Source organism: Mustelus asterias, unplaced genomic scaffold (assembly GCF_964213995.1).
Source record: "Mustelus asterias unplaced genomic scaffold, sMusAst1.hap1.1 HAP1_SCAFFOLD_902, whole genome shotgun sequence".
Taxonomy (NCBI): domain Eukaryota; kingdom Metazoa; phylum Chordata; class Chondrichthyes; order Carcharhiniformes; family Triakidae; genus Mustelus; species Mustelus asterias.
In genome coordinates this window covers 1-20,892 of record NW_027590848.1, presented here as the reverse complement: position 1 = coordinate 20,892, position 20,892 = coordinate 1, and the positions used below count along the sequence as shown (strand labels likewise).

Genomic DNA, 20,892 nt, shown 5'->3' with positions numbered 1-20,892 from the left:
TATCCACTGATAGTTGTTCATAATGATAACCGCCTGCCCATTAAGCTGCATCATGCTTTCAGTCCAAAAACCTTCATGATGATGCAGAACGGTGGCAGAGAATGAAGGAAGGAAAGTCCTGTACCTTGGGAATGCCCTGCTCCATGTGCTTAAGGATCTGCGAGTCAAGACTCACATGAGCAGGAACCACGGCCCTGGGTAGTTGGCGGCCCTGAATCGAGAGGGAGCTGATGCCAACCTGCCCATTATCCCCACAATCTGCCACTCAGCCAGTTTCTTAACCAGGTTCAACTCCAGTGAATTTAAATTCAGCAAGAATTCTCTAATGAGGGAGTTTATCTTTTATTTTGAAAGTCAATATAATAACATCTTTAAACATTGCCTTGTCCACTCCGATCGTTCCAAACATTTTCATCAGGTTTGGTGGGAATGATAATCTTTAAAAATCCAAACCAATGACCAGTCAAGGTGATTAAGATCTCACTAATGGATTGGGAGTGTTACCGTTAACCGTGCAGTTTATCATCAACACTTCTCAAAGTGTTTGATCAGCACCCTAGACACCACCTTCAACATTCACTCTCTCCAACATTGACGCACGGTGGCAGCCATGTGTATCAACTGCAAGATGCACTGCAGCAACTCACCAAGGCTCCTTCAGCATCAGCTTCCAAACCCGTAATCTCCACCACCATAAAGGACTAGGGTAGCAGACACATGGGAACACCGTCACCTCCAAGCCACACACCATCCTGACTTGGAAATAAATCACTGTTCCTCCACTGTTGCCGGGTAAAAATCCTGGAATTCCCCCCCCTCACAGTGCTATGGGTGTACCTACGCCACATAGACTACAGCAGTTCAAGAGTATGCTCCCATTGCTTCTGTGCAACTCTTTCTAAGCTAACTATCCAGGGTGACTGCTTTCTGCCACAAAGCTCGATGAGGACCACTCGGGATTTCTTCTACTATCTACAAACTAGTGCAAATCCTCAAGCTGTTTCCCCCACTTTGAAACCCAAAGTGAACTCTGTCAGCAAGCACACATAGATAAATTAAACAAAAGAATCTTCTAACCAAGGCTCCACTCTGAATCACTATCTGTGTGGAATGTGGAATGATTTGTGTTGATTCCATTAGAAATGCAAAGAAATTATTTTATTTTCAACACAACTCTTTGATTCTGTAACTCACAGGAGTAATTGATATTTCTAAAGGATGTTGTTGTCCTCTCTCCAGACTCCCACTACAATCCTCGATATGGATCATCCATTGTTCAAGTATTTTCCTCTATCATCTCTTACCTTGCATGAGAAACACAGGCAGTGTGTAATTTCAGTATAATTCTCTGAATTACATTTACTTCAGGATTGTTCATCAGTTTCTCAATCACACAGCCGCATTTACCTCCAGTCAGAATTTTAATTAAGCTGTTATATTCCTTAACTTAGAAAAGTTTTGTATCAAGTACAAACTTAATAATACTGCTCCCTCCAGTTCAGAGTGAGCCACTCGTAAGACATCCGCATGTCAGCTACGACTCTCACCAACTTTTACAGATGCACCATAGAAAGCATCCTCTCTGGATGTATCACAGCTTAAGTATGGCTCCTGCTCTGCCCGAGACCGCAAGAAACCAGGGTCGTGAACGAAGCCCAGTCCATCACTAAAACCAGTCTCCCACCCAGTGACTCTGTCTACACTTCCCACTGCCTCAGGAAAGCAGCCAGCATAATTAAGGACCCCACGCACTCCGGACATTCTCTCTTCCACCTTCTTCTGTCGGGAAAAAGATACAAAAGTCTGAGGCAATGTACCATCCGACTCAAGAACAGCTTCTTCCCTGCTGCTGTCAGACTTTTGAATGGACCTACCTTGCATTAAGTTGATCTTTCTCTATCCCCTAGCTATGACTGCAACACTACATTCTGCACTCTCTCCTTTCCTTCTCTATGAACGGTATGCTTTGTCTGTATAGCTCCCAAGAAACAATACTTTTCACCGTATACTAATACATGTGACAATAATAAATCAAATCAAAGTTGAAAGACGAATGTGTTTGACTGGGTAAGATTAGGGAAGTGGATAAATTGGATAATGTTATAAAGGAGCTGGAAATAGGCACCGTAGCAGAGAGGTCTCTGTCTGTGTGATAACAGGTTGTGTTTTTATGATTCTATAACGCTCTCAATTAAAGGATTTAATATCCGTACTTTGAGGTTCTTTGTATCTGACTTTCTGCATTTTGCAGACACCAGTCTCGCTCTCTGCTTCTGGCCAATTTGCCTTTTTGTGTTCTATTTTTTGCAGATTTTCGGGATGATTTTCAGTTTGGTTCTGTGCTGTGCGATTCGTAATTCACGGGATGTGATGTGACACTGGGACAGCCACAGCGACGCCCTCACTACTCCATACACCTTTCACATTGGGACTCAATCTAATATCTAGTTGCATATTGGTTCATTGAAGTAGATGCCGATGATTTTTCTGTAGTTAAAGAATCTGGACATGTTGCCATTCTTGTAATGCTTCAATTATTTTACATAAACTTGTGAAACTTCATTGTAATTATTTTTAAAAATACTAAAGATCTGCTGCTACTTTAATAATCTGGTTGACCGGGTGGGGTAGCGTACTAACCCAGATACTGCTGCAGTGAGGCCTGGTTACTGATTCATAGAAGCCCTACAATGCAGAATATAAATAATGAGGGGTCTATAAAATAATGAGGGGCATAGATCAGCTAGATAGTCAATATATTTTCCCAAAGGTAGGGGAGTCTAAAACTAGAGGGCATAGGTTTAAGGTGAGATTGGAAAGATGCAAAAGTGTCCAGAGGGGCAATTTCTTCACACAGAGGGTGGTGAGTGTCTGGAACAAGCTGCCAGAGGTAGTAGTAGAGGCGGGTACAATTTTATCTTTTAAAAAGCATTTAGATAGTTACATGGGTAAGATGGGTATCGAGGGATATGGGCCAAATGTGGGCAACTGGGATTAGTTTAGGGGTTTACAAAAAAAGGGTGGCATGGACAAGTTGGGCCGAAGGGCCTATTTCCATGCTGTAAACCTCTATGACTCTGTGAGAAGGAGGCCATTTGACCCATCGAGTCTGTACCAGCTCTCCAACAGAGCATCTTACCCGTAACCCCACTATTTAACCCGCTAATTCCCCTAACCCACACACTTTTGCACACTAAGGGGCAATTTAGTATGGTCAATCTACCTAACCTGCACACCTTTGGACTGTGGGAGGAAACCGGAGCACCCGGAGGAAACCCACACAAGCACGGGGAGAATATGCAAGCTCCACACAGACAGTGACCAAAGCCGGTAATCGAACCCAGGTCCCTGGTGCAGTGACGCAGCAGTGCTAACCACTGTGCTACCGTGCCGCCCTTGTGAGACTTGGTTACCAGTTTGGTAAGGCCGGGTTAGTGATTGAGTGGTGGCCGGGGTTTGATAGCCCTAGTTAACAGTTCCATGAGGCCTGATTACCGGTTTGGTGAGACCTGGTTACTGGTACGGTAAGGCCTCTTTTCCCATTACATTGAGGCCTGGTTACCGGTTGAGTTGAGGTCTGGTTGCTGGTGTTCAGTGAGGCCAGGATACTGGTTGAGCAAAGGCCTGGTTACCGGTTGAGCAGAGGCCTGGTTAGCGGTTGAGTGGAGGCCTGGTTACCTGTTGAGTGAAGGCTTGATTACTGGTTGAGTGGAGGGTTGGTTACCAGTTGCGTTGTATCTCGGTTACCGGTTGAGTTGAGGCTGGTTACTGGTCGAGTGGAGGCCTGGTTACCGGTTGATGGAAGCCTGGATACTGGTTGAGCAGAGGCCTGCTTACTGGTGTTTAGTGAGGCCTGGTTACTGGTTGAGCAGAGGCCTGGTTACCGGTTGAGCGGAGGCCTGGATATTGGTTGAGCAGAGGCTTGGTCACCGGTTGAGTGGAGACCTGGTTACCAGTTGAGTGGAAGCCTGATTACCAGTTGGCTGGAAGCTTGGTTACCGGTGAGCGGAGGCCTGGTTACCGGTTGAGCTGAGCCCTGGTTACCGGTTGAGTTGAGGCCTGGTTACCGGTGATTGGTGAGGCCTGGTTGCTGGTTGAGTGGAAGCCTGGTTACCAGTTGAGTGGAGGCCTGGTTACTGGTGTTTGGTGAGGCCCGGTTACTGGTTGAGTGGAGGCCTGGTTACCGGTGTTTGGTGAGGCCTGGTTACTGGTTGAGTGGAGGCCTGATTCCCGGTGTTTGGTGAAGCCTCATTACTGGTTGAGTGGAGGCCTGGTAACTGGTGGAGTAGAGGCCTGGTTACTGGTTGAGTGGAAGGCTGGTTACCAGTGTTTAGTGAGGCCTGGTTACTGGTGTTTGGTGAGGCCTGATTACAGGTTGAGTTGAGGCCTGGTTATCGGTGTTTGGTGAGGCCTGGTTACCGGTTGAGTTGAGGCCTAATTACCGGTGTTTGGTGAGGCCTGGTTACTGGTTGAGTTGAGGCCTGTTTATTGGTGTTTGATGAGGCCTGGTTACCGGTCTTTGGTGAGGCCTGATTACTGGTTGAGTGGAGGCCTGGTTACCGGTTGAGTGGAAGCCTGGTTACCGGTGTTTGGTGAGGCCTGGTTACCGGTTGAGTTAAGACCTGGTTACCAGTGTTTGGTGAGGCCTGGTTACTGGTTGAGTTGAGGCCTGGTTACCGGTTGAGTTGAGGCCTGGTTACCGGTTGAGTGAGGTCTGGTTACTGGTTGAATGATCTTGGTTTTTAACCTGCCTGCTGATGATTGGACCTCACTTTCTCATGTCCCAACAAACAACACAACTTTTATTCCTATAGTGCCCTCAACTTAATGGAAGCTCCCAAGAATCTTCACAGGAATATTGCAAAGACACCATGCCACAGAAGCTGGTGGGCCCCATTGTGGTTCTGAGTGAAAGAAGTCGATTTTAGGAAGTATTTTAAAGGAAATGGAGAGAGCAGTTTAGGGAGTCTTGGGTCTGGGTAACTGGAGACATGGTGTTATCTGTGAAATCTTCTATATAGACACTCAAACAGTTTATCAAACATTTACCCAAGTATTTTTACTTTATGAGACAGACAAAAGGCTGTGATTCAAACTTAGCTTTATTAAAAACACCCATAGGTTCACGAAACAATTCTTACACACTAGATTAAGTTAACTTTCCCCAGCTGGGCTAATTCCCTGAGCAATGGACACTACCCGGTCTGGTGAAATCAATTGGGCTGTTGGATTCAATTCACTGAGCTCACGGTGACAGATAAACTCAGGGTCCTCTGAGCACAAAGGTGGCTCTCGCACCTTCTCTTGTGTCATCCCAGGTCACGGTAGATCTGGTGGAGTCTTTGGTGGAGTTTGTCTTGAAAAATGGCTGTTTTTATCTCCCCACCTTCTTCGAATGTTCTCTGGCTTTCAGCCAATGGGGTGACAGCACTGGTGTTCGGTGAGGCCATCCTGGTTGTACAGATCCCATTTCAGGCGATATTCAATAGCAGGGAGTCTGGTTGAAACTAGGGAATACACAATCATAATGTCTCCTGGCTGAGTACCTCCTGATGGGTTTCAGGCCAGAACGACTCTTCCATTATAAAGATGAGCCTCTCTTTTCAATATGTAAGAGGTCTGGGTTCTGGGTTTGGGTCATGATGACTCCCTCACTGTTAAAGTGAAGTACCCCTGTTCAATGTGCAAGACAGCTCTGATGTGTGTCCCTGTTGGCTTTTGACCTGTGGTAACCTCATAGAAGCTGTTTAGCTGTTAATTAATTTAAAGTGTCCATTTTATGTTGGGCCTAATTTCTCAGGCCGGTGTCCATTTGACCACAACAATGGAGTGATTAAAATGAGGTGAGAGCTAGAATGACTCTGATATCCCTGTGCTTTCGGAGATAGGAGATCACAGAGATAGGGAGGGTAAGGCTTGGGATGGATTTAAAATTAGTATGACATTTGAAAATCAAGATGTTGTTTGATTTGGAGCCAGCGTAGCCAGGGCGAATGGGATTGGCTGTGAGTTAAGACAAGGGGAATAGAGTTTTGGATGCCCTCAGGGATGTGAAGGATAGAATGTGAGAGGTTAGTGCCAGATTGGAGATAACAGTGAGGGTTTCAGCAGCAGAGGGGCTGAGACAAGGGTAAGTAAATGATGTTCCCGAGGGGAAATAGACAGTCTGAGTGATTGTGTGAAGGTGAGCTCAGAAACTGATCACAGGATTAACTATAACATCATGCTTGTGAACAGCTTCCTGTAGTTTAGACTGCGGTCAGTGAGAGGAATGGAGTCGGTAGCTAGGAACAAAGCTTGGAGCAGGGACTAAAAACTGTGTGGAGTTTGCACATTCTCCTCGTGTCTGCGTGGGTTTCCTCCGGGTGCTCCGGTTTCCTCCCACAGTCCAAAGATGTGCGGGTTAGGTTGATTGGCCATGCTAAAATTGCCCCTTAGTGTCCTGAGATGCCTCTTTTTGTGCTGTAGAGATTCTATGATTCTATGAATGTCCAGAAAATGATGAAGTGCTCCAACTGAAGGTCATTCATACACACAAGAACACAAAAAATAGAAGCAGGAGTGGCCACCAGGCTCTTCAAGCCTACCCTGCCATTCATTGCAATCGTGGCTGATCTATGCCGGTCTCAGCTCCTTTTCTGTGCCATTTCTCCATTGCCCTCTATTCCTCAATCTATCAAATATTTATCCAGATCCACTTTAAATACTTCTAATGATCCAACCTCCACCACCTTTTAGGGCAGAGAATTCCAGAGGTTTACCACCCTCTGCGAGAAGAAATTTGTGCTCACCTCAGTATTAAATGATCAACCTTTTATCTTGTAGCTGTGTCCTCTTGTTCAAGACTGTCCCACTCGTGAAAACATCTCACCATCTACCCTGTCAAGTCCCCTCAGGGTCTTATATGTCTGAATAAAGTCACCCCTCACTCTTCTAAACTCTAAGGAATACAAACCCAGACTATGTAGCCTCTCTTGATGGAACAACCCTTTCATGCCAGGAATTACCCTGGTGAACCTCCTTGGGACTGCCTCCATTGCTACTATATCCAAGGGGACCAATACTGTACGCAATATTCCAGGTGAGGCCTCACCAACATCTTGTACAATTGCAACAAAACTTCCCTATTTTTAAACTCCAATCCCTTTGCAATAAAGACCAAGATGCCATTTGCCTTCTTAACCACATCCACTCTGAAAAGGACCCATTTATTCCAACTCTCTGTTTTCTATGCGACAACCGGTTTTCAATCCTGCTAACACACTTCCTCCAATTCCATGGGCTTTTACTTCATGCACCAGCCTCTTGTGCGGCATCTTGTCAAATCCTTTTGGAAATCTAAATACACGACATCTACAGGTTCCCCTCTATCTATTCTCTCTGTTACATCCTCAAAGAATTCGAGCAAATTTGTCAACTATGATTTACCTTTCATAAAACCATGTTGACTGGGTTTGATTATATTCAGCTTTCCTAAATGATTAGCTATTTCCTCTTTGATTATTGACTACAGCATCTTGCCAATAATAGATATTAAACTCACTGGCCAATAGTTCCCTGCCTTCAGCCTTTCTCCCTTTTTGAACAAGGGAGTCACATTGGTTGTTTTCCAATCTTCTGGTGCCCTCCCAGAGTTTAGCGGGTTACGGAAAATTTCAACCAATGGTTCTACCATAGAAACCAATCCGTTTTACCGTCCCTGCAACCACTTGTATTAAAACCCTAGCATGCAGTTCATCAAGTCCACCTTCAGCCACCTGAGTTTCTCTGATACTCTATCCCTTGTGATTGAGATTTTTGTAAGTTCAACCATGTTATTTGAAATCAGTCCATCTGATATCTGAGGGATATTTGTAATGTCTTCCACAGTGAAGACTGATGCAAAAATGTTATTTAGCATATCCGCCATTTCTTTGTTTGCTATTATCAATTCACCAGCCTTTTTGAAACCTTAGCTGCCCACTTCCTATTTATATATCCGGAGAAACTCTCACTCTTTGCTTTATTGCTGCATGCAAGCTTTCTCTCAAAATTCATTTCCTATCTTCTTATGCTGCTGGATCCTAAAAACTTCCCAATCTCTGCAGGGACTAAAAACCTGACAGTCAAAAATCTGGGATAATATTTCAAAATGTATATCCCCCCATCCATGTTCTGGAATATTATCCCAGATTTTTGACTGTCAGGTTTTTAGTTCCTGCGATTATAATTTTGACATTATCTTCCAAAGGGGATTCCTCTAATTCTGTGCAATGTTCAGATGAAAACAAGATGAAAGAAAGGATCCAAGGCTGCTCCAGAGGCAGATTAGCTGCACCCAATGTTGTCCATGCAAATCACATTCATAAGTAGGGGCACACCTGCCATGGAATGTGAGAGAAGAGTTGTCAATACAAACTTCTTTTCACTATGGTTGGTTTCCCAGATTTAGTAATCTCCTTGAATCTTATTTCCAACCAAGTTCCACCACGGGGACAATTCTGCCAAGTTCACCACAGGACTCTGAACATTTGAGCATCAACAATCCAGTTACAGCCTCCCCATGCCCCCCAGTCCCCCCATCCCCGCCAACCACATGCTGCACACAGTCACAGCCCCCCCATGCCCCCCAGGCCCCCAGCCACATGCAACACACAGTCACAGCCCCCTTATGCCCCCCAGTCCCCTCAGCCACATACAGTACACAGTCACAGCCCCCCCAGCCACATACAGCACACAGTCACAGCCCCCCCCATGCCCCCCAGCCCCCCCAGCCACATACAGCACACAGTCACAGCCCCCCCCATGCCCCCCAGTCCCCCCAGCCACATGCTGCACACAGTCACAGCCCCGGGTAACATTGGAAGGCTGCAGCAGTGCTATCTGCACTGTGTGCACATCTTCAGCATGAAGTGAGCTGCAGTGCTAGGATCCAGCTGCACTGCAGGACCCGAGGTCCGTGCTGCCACAGGGACATTGGAGATCGTGCACAGCAACAGCCCCTCCCTCCTCCCACCCACACACTCGCAGAGACGCCACAGACCCGGGACAGCAGAATGGCCGCGACTCAAGACACACGTAAGTACCGGGGAACCTCCGAACGCAACGCGCCTACCTCCTCGCCAACCCTCACTGAGGAAGCGCCGGCTTCTGACTTTTATTTACCAGGTCGTTAAAAACGCGGACGCGGATTGGGCCGCATGGTGGTAAAGTGGGATTTGGTGGTAGAGTTGGGCGTGCGCTTCATTAAGTCGATTTAAATGCATGCAAATGCATTTAAATTGGCGGGCCGCCTGATCCGGGTGTGGGCCCGGCCCGCGCCCGAATCGGGTGTTGGTAAAGCCACGCTCTGCTAGGAATCGGGTGCGCACCGCGTTAAAGGCCCGACGCCCAACTTTACCACGATTTTGCACCCGAAAACGGGCACGAAGCTTTGGTAAAATCGGGCCCTGTATCTGGAATTCGATCATATTGTTGTACCTGTTAATTCTCAGATACTTTCAACCAGTTTACTTACTCCAAGGTTTTACCCCGGTGCCCTTATTTGCAAGGTGGACAAAGGACAAACACAAGTAAAGGTTCAACAAGTTTATTAATAATAACACTATTAACCCTTAAATTACCCACATAAAACAAGAGGATACCCCAGATTCAAGTATACTACCCGTAAAGATGGTTTGGTTAAACTGCAGGCCCGATTCTCTGAGTCCCTCTGGTCTGTCGTCACGAAGGTGAGTCTCGATGGCCACTTCTTCCTTCCTTCCTTCTCTGGTCAGTCTTCCGAATGGTCACGGCCGTCTCCCCTGTCGAGTCTTCGCTCCAGTGTGCCTCTGAGTGTGTCCCTTTATCCCCAGCCTGCTTGCCTTTCCAGAAACTTCTCTGGCTTCTGGCCAATGAGGTCCCAGGAGGGGGTTCCAATACCCAGTGGGTTTCTTGATGTCTGCCTGACAGGACACCAGGGTCCACCCCCCAGGTGTCCATCTCCATGTTGTTGAACTTGTTATCAGATAAGGTTTCTACAGGATCTCTTGGTGACAGAAAGTCTGGCCCAATCTGGGCTTCTAACAATAGACCGAAGCATTTCAATGAGGTGCCATGATCTCCTGCTAAGTCTCAAGTCGAGTGTAACGACCTTTGATGGGTGGTTGATGGGCCAGGCCCAGACACGCTTGTGTATTGTACAATTGGCGTGCCTGCGGTTTGACTGTGTTTGATTTCAATATGTCCAATTCTTTAATTTAGGATATCCAATTTTATCAGCCTTAAAACTAGGCCCTGTTTATATCACCACATTCCCTCCTCTTGATCCAATGAGCGTCAGCGAACCGGATCACACAATTCTCACCAAACCATCTGAACAAGCAAGTACCTCAAATCTGGAGTTGACAGTAGCATCCCTAACCCACAATAGTACTAACAAATTTAAATGAAGTAAAATAATTAAAAAAACAATAAGCAATTGAGTAGATACAAAACAAAGCAATAAACAGTACAAAATGACAAGTGACCAAGATGGGAGAGTATCAAGGCTCTTGATTGTAGAGCCTCTCCCGATGTCGGATGGCCCTTGTCGAAATTCCTTAGGATGATAGGGAAGCTGGAGCAGTCAGATTGTTGTTGGAAGAAAACGTGGTTGGGAAACTTCCAAGTTGCTTCTGTAAATCAACCATATACTGGTAACACTGAGCATAGTAGGTCAACTGGGCATCAATATAGTCATGCAGGCAACGAAGGTGATGAGCATGTGTACTGCTAATTCCTTCAAGCAAAATTATTGTGATCTCTGCCTGGCGATCAAATTCACTTTGTGTAATTCGCATTTCCTGTTCTGCTGCTGAACGAGCCTCTGAGACCTTTGCCTTTTTCAGTCTTGCTTTTGCTGCATCTAAATCAAGTCTTTTATTCTGCAAGAGTTTACGTTCTTTAGATATTGTTTTGTCGTCCCCTTCCAGAAAGTTTCTAAGGGGTGCCAAAAGGTTGACCTCTGACGAGTGTACTTCCATCGGGCGTGGGGTGAACCACATATATCCGGGGTATCGTAGGCTGATCTTCTGGTCTTTGGTTGATGTGGTGTCTGTGGTTCGGTCTGAGACGAGGAGTCCCAGATAACAGGGAAGTATGTAGTTCATTCTGGGGAAGATCAAGGTAGCACCTGTTAATTCTTATTAATATCTGATTCTCCTTTCCTTTTCTTGACTAGAATGTCATATGACTTCTCTTTTTAAAAAAAAACAAAGAAATAAGTAAAGGAATAATAAAGGCCCAATAGTGTCGTACGAAGGGTCGTGGGGTAAGGAGTTTGCAGAGCGTGAAAATAAAATGTTGGGTATGTGGCATGTGTCCTTGTTGTTGGAGGACTATGGCACGGTATAACAATAGATTCTTCATCTCACAACCAAACTGTGGTGTGTCGGAAGATTATGATACAGGATAATGTGGGCAGATAAGAAACCCTTTTCAATTGGGTGATGCGTGGAGTGGACGGATAAAGCGATTTACAATTTGGACTGTGATGTCCTGATTCTTTCTTAGTGGAGGGAACCTATATGGGCGGGCTTTGGCTGCCAGGTACCCACTGCATTACCACCTCTGGTAGTGAGCGCCAGGTCAAACGGTTCTGGGGCGCCACAGGGGGTAAGGTTTGCGGGTTCCCCATCCTTTCCATCGGGGTCCCCTGGGCCGGGGTTTGACTGATTCCCCTGGCTCCTCCCCCCTTTTGTTTTGGCAAAAATGGCCCCTTGGGGTCTTTTATTGCCGGAACCTGGCATTCATGGGGCTCCCTGCCGTAGGTTAGGTTGTCTGCCAGGAATGTGGGGACTCGGGTGTGTTTGACCGCAATGTCTCGACCCTGTAACATGAGTGTCCACCGTGCAATATGGTTTTGACTAATCGTCCCATCTTTAATTCGGCCGTTCAGCAGTAGTTGTATGAGGGTGTGTTCTGTAAGGATAGTGAGGGGGTTCAAGCTGACTATGTAGTTAAAGCGGTGCACTGCCCAGAACACTGATAGTAAGTGGGTTTCGCACACCGAAAAACTTCGTCCAACCGGAGTTAGTATGCGGGAAGCGTAAGCAATTGGGCCGAGTCGTCCGTGCCGTTCTTGGAGGAGCACAGCAGCTAGTGTGCTGTCAGTGGCCGCTACTTCAAGGGCAAAAGGGAGTTCCGTGTTGGGTACCTGTAAGGCAGGGGCTTGTGCAAGGGATTGTTTGAGGTCTGAGACTGCTTGTGTGTGTCGCGCAGTCCAGACCCACGGGGTGTTTTTCCATAAAAGTTCGGACAGGGGAGCGGCTTTAGTGGCAAAACCGTCTATGCGGTTGCGGCAGTACCTCACTGAGCCCAGAAAGGAGCGCAGGGAGCTCACGTCCTTTGGTAAGGGAAGGCTCGATTCGCTTCCTTTCTATCTCATGCTTTACCTCAGTCACTACTGGACCCAAGTAAGAGACCTGTCATCTCATGATCTGGGCTTTTTTGGGATTTACCTTTAACCCTAATGTAGTGAGAAGGTTCAGCAGTTCATCCAATAATTTTAGATGTTCCCCTCTTGTTTCAGTCTGTAAGAGGAGATCATCTACGTATTGTACCAAACATTCTGGTCTGGAGAATCCCTCCAAGCCTTTTGCTAAGCGCTGGTGAAATATGGAGGGGGAGTTATGAAAACCTTGTGGTAAACACGTCCAGGTGTACTGTTGTCCCTGGAACGTGAAGGCAAATTTGTATTGACAGTGGTGATCTAAGGGAATTGACCAGAAGCCATTACTGATGTCCAACACTGTGAAAAGTTTTGCGTGTGGGGCTTGTTTCATCATGGCTTCTGGGCTATTCGCCACTGTGGGAGCTGTGATGGGGGTGGTCTGATTTAGGGCTCAATAATCAATTGTGAGCCTCCAGGAACCGTCCGGTTTCCTTACCGGCCATATGGGGGAGTTGTTAGTGGAAGCAACAGGGCGCAGGACTCCTTGTTTTAATAAACTGCTAATCACCTTGGCCACTTCCCTTTCGGCTTGCTTAGGGAAGCCGTACTGTCTTTGGGGTTTAGGGTCGGAACCTTCTCTGATTACCACCCCTGTTATTCGGCCGCAGTCATGCTTGTGACTGGCGAATGCCTGTGTGTGTTTGGCTAATATACCCTGTGCTTCAGGATCCTCCGTCATTTCTGTGGGCCTGATCCACAATTCTCCAAAGGTAGATATTCGGTCTACGTATCTGCCTCGACTGGGGATTGACAGGTGGTTGGCATTTGCCAAATGCAACAGTTAGCAGGGTCAAACGACAGGTTGCATTTCCTCATCAGATCGGACCCTAGAATGTGCTCTGCCTCTGGGTGGAGTTTAACCAAGATAGCTGGGTGATGACATATTATATTACCCAGTCGAAATTCTAATGGGTCTGTTTCTCAGCCCTCCTGTGAATGTCCCGTAAAGGGAATGTCACGTTCCAGGGACAACAGTACACCTGGACGTGTTTACCACAAGGTTTTCATAACTCCCCCTCCATATTTCACCAGCGCTTAGCAAAAGGCTTGGAGGGATTCTCCAGACCAGAATGTTTGGTACAATACGGAGATGATCTCCTCTTACAGACTGAAACAAGAGGGGAACATCTAAAATTATTGGATGAACTGCTGAACCTCCTCACTACATTAGGGTTAAAGGTAAATCCCAAAAAAGCCCTTTACGGGACATTATTACTTAACATTATTGTTTTCCTGGTAGGCCAAGTGCAGCGGAGGTCACGGGATGTGTCAAGAGTGGTACGGGATCCCCCTGTGTCCCATAGGAACTCGATGGGGCGACCTCCTACTTTGCCTTTTACAAGGGGTCTCCCTACACTATCCCATTCAGTGTTGCAGACCCAAGTTGGGGAGGTCTGACACAGTCATGCTTCCAGTCCGCAGTCTAATTGGGGGTAGAGGCTGAAAGGGGTGTCGGAGGTATCCACCGGGGTTGTGATGCATTGTCTGGCAGGTCCTTCTAATGACATAGGTCGGGGTTATCCTCTGTGAAATCGTTGGGGCGGTTGTGGGGTCTGGCTGGGCGGGGCTCTACATTCCCTGGCAAAATGGCCGATCTGGCCACAGTTGTAACACTGCACTTGTGGGGGTGGATATCTGGACGTGGCTTTGTCTTGTTCCCTGTACCTGGGGTTGGGGATATATTGGGGTTCTGGGCGGGGCTGCGGTTTTCTGTATCGATGATTGGCAGGGGTATATGGGGGTGAGTTTCCCAGTCCCCTGTTTCCACCTCCCCCTTCATTATGCCAAACCGGGGCCAGGTCTGTGTGGATCGGGTTCATCTTTCCGTGTTTTGTGGGCTTGGGGGTGTCTGTTTGTCTGACTTCCCGTTCCCACACACGAGTCATTTTGCGGATCGCCCAGGCTTCTGTGTGTGTATTATCATCGGGATCAAAATTCTCACAGGCTTTCCGACTCCCCTCGGTGGTGTGTGCTATCAGGGTCCGGATCCATGTGGGCCGGTGGTGTGCATTTAATTGGACTCGATTTAATTGGCCAAAAACCGCAACAAATTGGTTCCATAGTCAGCCAGCATAGGCCGTCGGGTGTTCCCCTCTCTTTTGTTGGCAGTTGTTTAAGCCTTGTACCGGGTCCTCCCTATTGTAGCCTATGGCGGCCAGAATGGCTGCCTTCATTTCTGGTAGGGTTCCCCCGGCCACGTTCTGGGGTTCGAGTAGGGCGGAACAGATGGCAGGACTTAAACATAACAGAATAAGTTTAACCTCTTCTGCCTCGTCTAGGCCGTTTAAAACACGATATTGGGTAACCTGGTCAAAGAGAGCATGTGGATCCCTGGAGGGTTCAAATACTCCAATCACTTTAGCAATGTCAGTGAGCTGTGTCATGGTGTATGGAGTTACATAAGTCACATTGTGGTTCTGTCCGTCCTGTCGTTGGGTGGTGACCGGATTCATCGGTACAGGAACCGGATTAGTGACTGGGCTTTTTGGGATGGTAAAAGGACTAGGGGCTGAGACTGAGTTTCCCCAGATGGGGGCTGGATTAGGTGGTGCCGCTGGTTCCACTACCGGGAAGGGAGGTGGGGGTCCCCAGTCGGCAGTGACGCTAGTTGTTGCATAATGCCAGGCATCCTCTTCTAAATCCCCCCACTCTACCCCTGGGTCACTATCCCCTGTTTCGGTCGTGTATGCACACATTACACCCCTTTTTATGGCTAGTTGTGCTTTTAAATCTTTAATCTAGCGCAGGCATTTGGAGTGGTCTGTTGCACAGGCTGTATTTTCTTTTCCTGCTTGGTGCAAAACTTTTACTGCAGCCTGTAGGTCGCTGCATTTACGTTTAACTTCCTCTACCTGCTGCAGCGCAGCCTCTCTCTCACGGACAGCGCGCTGTGCCTTTTGGTAGGCTTTATCAGAATGAGCCTGGAATTGGCTCATGTGTATCATATTAATCTGGTTCCTTTCTTCTCCTGTGCTTACCTCCACTTCCAATTGTTGTATGCGCGCGGTCTTCCATCGGGCGCACTTAAATGTGAGGATGGTTTGGTACACTATCATAAGTAGGATTCCTATTACGGCCAGTTGTGACAGAATGCGGACCCATGGGTGGATTTGGACATTTGAACCCCAATCCCAGAGGTCCTCCCATGCAGCATGACTGGCCATGATTATTTCCTTTTAGGATTCGTCACTTGAGTATAGGTAAGGGATTGGGGTCGGGGTCCGGTTTTCACTAAATTCCCTCCCGTAGATTTTACCCAAATTCCCTAGACTGTTCTAGTTCTGACTACACAGTTTGTCCACCTTGTGTTACAGACACCGGGTTTATGGCCCAATTTACTGGTTGAATCTGTATTAGTCCTTCACTCACTTAAGACTGGCCGTCACGTGGGGCAACTGCCCTCTTAATTCAGGCTCAGACGGAGTGTTGGAGAATACCGGGTTGAAGGTTCGACTTCGGAGCAACGTATCACTTCTTATTGAAGTCCCATCTGGGGTGCCACTGTTGTACCTGTTAATTCTCAGATACTTTCAACCAGTTTACTTACTCCAAGGTTTTACCCCGGTGCCCTTATTTGCAAGGTGGACAAAGGACAAACACAAGTAAAGGTTCAACAAGTTTATTAATAATAACACTATTAACCCTTAAATTACCCACATAAAACAAGAGGATACCCCAGATTCAAGTATACTACCCGTAAAGGTGGTTTGGTTAAACTGCAGGCTCGATTCTCTGAGTCCCTCTGGTCTGTCGTCACGAAGGTGAGTCTCGATGGCCGCTTCTTCCTTCCTTCCTTCTCTGGTCAGTCTTCCGAATGGTCACGGCCGTCTCCCCTGTCGAGTCTTCGCTCCAGTGTGCCTCTGAGTGTGTCCCTTTATCCCCAGCCTGCTTGCCTTTCCAGAAACTTCTCTGGCTTCTGGCCAATGAGGTCCCAGGAGGGGGTTCCAATACCCAGTGGGTTTCTTGATGTCTGCCTGACAGGACACCAGGGTCCGCCCCCCAGGTGTCCATCTCCATGTTGTTGAACTTGTTATCAGGTAAGGATATCTTGGTGACAGAAAGTCTGGCCCAATCTGGGCTTCTAACAATAGACCGAAGCATTTCAATGAGGTGCCATGATCTCCTGCTAAGTCTCAAGTCGAGTGTAACGACCTTTGATGGGTGGTTGATGGGTCAGGCCCAGACACATTTGTGTATTGTACGATTGGCCTGCCTGAGGTTTGACTGTGTTTGATTTCAATATGTCCAATTCTTTAATTTAGGATATCCAATTTTATCAGCCTTAAAACTAGGCCCTGTTTATATCACCACAATATTATGGTCCTTAACCACAAGATCCCTCAGTAATCTTTCTTCATTACACAAAATCAAATCTAAAGTAGCCTGTTCCTGGGTAGGTTCCACAACGTACTGCTCTAAAAAGCAATCCCTGGTGCACACCACAAATCCTTCTTTTATGCTACCTTTGCCAGTTTGGTTTGTCCAATCAATATGCAGATTAAAATCTCCTGTGATAATTGCAGCTCCCTGCAAACATTCTCTTGATATTTCCCCATTTATACTCTGATTTTTTTTTTGTATTTTTATTCCAATTCAATCAAATCAAGTCCAATTCAGAGTCTCAACAAGTTGAGACATTCCCGATCCAAGCTGACAAGACAGGGCTCTCACCTCCTGTCTTGCGCCTGATCTACATGATCCAAGCTGATTGGAGTAGGTATAGCTCCTCCTCCAAGGCTTGATGTCATTTGCATCTTAGCCAAAAGGCCGAGATGCCACTTTTAAAAATTGCTTCAAATGAAGCTTAAATGTAACCTAATGGCCTCGACCAAGTGCAGCATCCAATCCAGACTACACTTGATCTTAGCCAAAAGGCCGAGCTGAGAGGTCACATTGTCGGGGTCTATAGACCACTCCCACCCTTGTCTTCCTTCCCCTGCTATTCATGATTTCAACCCAAACTAATTCTATATCACTATATGCTGCCTTTATATCATGACTCAGCACTGCTCTGAAACCTTCCTTGATTAACAACGCTACCCCACCTCCTTTCCCCTTCTTTTGGAAGACTGTGTACTCTGAATGTTGAGCACTCAGTCCTGGTCACCCTGCAACCACTTTTCTGTAATAGCTAATACATCATATGCATGTTGCAATTTGTACTATCAACATATCTGTTTTGATGCATGATGCACCATCAACTGAGCAAAGACTAGTTTGTATGCAAGAACAAATAGGCTTTTATTAGCAAAAGACTTGGAGCACACCCATGCCGATGAACTGGTCCAGACTGAGGCAGGGGGGTGGGGAGCAGTCGCCTTTATACCTGGACCGGGTGACGGGGGGGAGGAGTCTCGGGTAGGGCCAGCAGGGATGTGTCCAGGCATGTCACATATACAGGTAATAAGCTAACAGTGGTTTACCACATTCACCCCCTGTTTAAAAAAGAATCCGGCGGGGCTGAGGTGGGTGGAATGATATTTACAGAATTACAAATTTAGTCTCTCTGGGGGCTTGATCTGCCGCTGCGACCGCCGTAGTGCCGGTTGTGGTGTCGGTTCAAGTGGCTGCAGTGTTGGTTCAGGCGCCAGGTCGTAGTCGCTCGAGTCGTCTGTAGTCCCTTCAGATTGTCGGGTGTGTGGTGGCGGCTCCTGGGGCTCAGGCGTGATGTATACGGGGGCTAGGGGAGCGTGCTGTGGCCCTGGTGCTGTATGGACGACGTTGGGGGTGTGGGGTTGTGGGTTGTAGTGGTCCCTGGGGCACCTGCGGGTGCCAGGTCTCGAATAGAGACCGTGTCCTCCCGCCCGTCGGGGTACGCCACATAGGCGTATTGGGGGTTGGCGTGGAGGAGTTGGACCCTTTCGACCAGGGGGTCCGACTTATGGATCCTCACGTGCTTCCGTAGCAGGACAGGGCCTGGGGGCGTCAGCCACGATGGTAGTGAGGTCCCCGAGGAGGACTTTCTGGGGAAAACAAACATTCTTTCATGAGGGGTAGCATTGCTAGCTGTGTAAAGGAGTGATCTAATCGAGTGTAGTGCATCAGAGAGGACCTCTTGCCAGTGGGTGACTGTAAGACCTTTAGATCACAGAGCTAGTAAAACGGCCTTCTAGACTGTAGTGTTCTCCCTCTCTACCTGTCCGTTCCCCCTGGGGTTGTAGCTGGTGGTCCTACTCGAGGCTATGCCTTTGGAGAGCAGGTACTGTCGCAGCTCATCACTCATAAAGGAGGATCCCCGGTCGCGATGGATACAGCTAGGGAAACCGAACAGGGTGAAGAGGCTGTGCAGGGCCCTGACGACCGTGGCCGAGGTCATATCTGGGCAGGGAATAGCGAAGGGGAAATGTGAATATTCGTCAATGACGTTGAATCATAGAATCATAGAATCATAGAAACCCTACAGTACAGAAAGAGGCCATTCGGTCCATCGAGTCTGCGCCGATCACAATCCCACCCTGGTCCTACCCCCATATCCCTACATATTTTACCCACTAATCCCTCTAACCTACACATCTCGGGACACTAAGGGGCAATTTTTAAGCATGGCCAATCAACCTAACCCGCACATCTTTGGAAGTATATGTTGCGGTCAGAAGAGGGGAGGGGGCCTTTGAAGTCGACGCTTAGGCGTTCGAAAGGGCGGGTGGCTTTTATGAGGTGTGCTCTGTCTGGCCGATAGAAGTGCAGCTTGCACTCTGCGCAGACCTGGCAGTGTCTGGTTATAGACCTGACTTCCTCAATGGAGTAGGGCAGGTTACGGGCTTTAATGAAGTGAAAAAACCTGGTGACCCCGGGTGGCAGAGGTCGTCGTGGAGAGTCTGCATAGAAACATAGAAACATAGAAACCCTACAGTGCAGAAGGAGGCCATTCGGCCCATCGAGTCTGCACCGACCACAATCCCACCCAGGCCCTACCCCCCACACCCCACACCCCACATATTTACCCGCTAATCCCTCTAACCTATGCATCCCAGGACTCTAAGGGGCAATTTTTTTTTAACCTGGCCAATCAACCTAACCCGCACATCTTTGGACTGTGGGAGGAAACCGGAGCACCCGGAGGAAACCCACGGTCTATTTGTGCGCTGGCACATATTCCCCGGGACAGGGCGTCTGGGGCTCATTGAGCTTCCCGGGCTGGTATAAGATGTCGTAATTGTAGGTGGAGACCGCGATTCTCCATCTCAATATTTTATCGTTTTTGATCTTGCCCCGCTGCGTGTTATTAAACATGAATGCAACTGACCATTGGTCCGTGAGTAGGGTGAATCGTTTACCAGCTAAGTAGTGGCACCAGTGCCGTACAGCTTCCACGATGGCTTGGGCCTCCTTTTCGACAGAGGAGTGTCGAATTTCAGGGCCTTGGAGGGTTCGTGAGAAGAAGGCCACGGGTCTGCCCGCCTGGTTAAGGGTGGCGGCGAGGGCGAAGTCAGACGCATCGCTCTCCACCTGGAACGGGATGGATTCACCTACAGCGTGCATCATGGCCTTCGCGATGTCTGCTTTGATGCGGTCGAAGGCCAGGCGGGCCTCTGCCGTCAGGGGAAAAGAGGTGGATTTGATGAGCGGACGGGCTTTATCCGCATAATTGGGGACCCACTGGGCGTAATACGAGAAGGAGCCAAGGCATCTCCTCAGTGCTTTGAGGCTGGTGGGGAGGGGGAGTTCCAGGAGGGGACACATGCAGTCGGGATCGGGACCGATGACCCCGTTTTCCACAGCACAACCAAGGATGGCAAGGTGGTGAGTGCGGAATACGCACTTCTCCTTATTATAGGTCAGATTTAGGAGTGTGGCGGTGTGGAGGAATTTGTGGAGGTTGGCGTCGTGGTCATGCTGATCATGGCCACAGATTTTGACATTATCCAGGTACGGGAAGGTGGCCCGCAGCCCGTTCTGGTCTACCATTCGGTCCATCTCACGCTGGAAAACCGAGACCCCGTTGGTGACGCCTAAGGAAGTGATAGAGGCGGCCATCCGCCTCGAAGGCAGTATATTGGCGGTCCTCCGGGCGGATAGGGAGCTGGTGGTATGCAGATTTTAAGTCGATGGTGGAGAACACCCGATATTGCGCAATCTGATTAACCATGTCAGATATGCGGGGAAGGGGGTACGCGTCCAGCTGTGTGTATCGGTTAATGGTCTGACTATAGTCAATGACCGTGTGATGTTTCTCCCCAGTTTTAATCGAGCAAAGGTAGGGGGCTAGCCCCCTAGCCCCCATATACGAGCTACTTGGGCTCTCCAGGGGCTGGTACCGGCCTCAATGATCCCCTCCCCTAGGAGCCGTTGCACTTCAGACCTGATATAAGCTCTGTCTCCAGCACTGTACCGTCTGCTCTTGGTGGCGATGGGCTTGCAATCGGGGGTGAGATTTTCAAACAGTGAGGGAGGGGCGACTTTAAGGGTCGAGAGGCTGCAGGTGGTGCGCGGTGGGCGAT

General features: G+C 48.1%; 1 protein-coding gene across 1 annotated transcript in view; it reads left to right on the top strand.

Moving 5' to 3' along the window:
- LOC144487588 (CD9 antigen-like) overlaps window positions 1-2,561 on the top strand; it is a gene marked incomplete at its 5' end in the record, with an annotated part of 125,790 nt that extends 123,229 nt beyond the window's left edge. Inside the window, one exon of the mRNA XM_078205672.1 lies at window positions 2,311-2,561. Within this exon, the coding sequence (XP_078061798.1) occupies window positions 2,311-2,376 (66 nt within the window). The remainder of the gene's footprint in view (window positions 1-2,310) is intronic.
- Window positions 2,562-20,892: the final 18,331 nt, after the last annotated feature.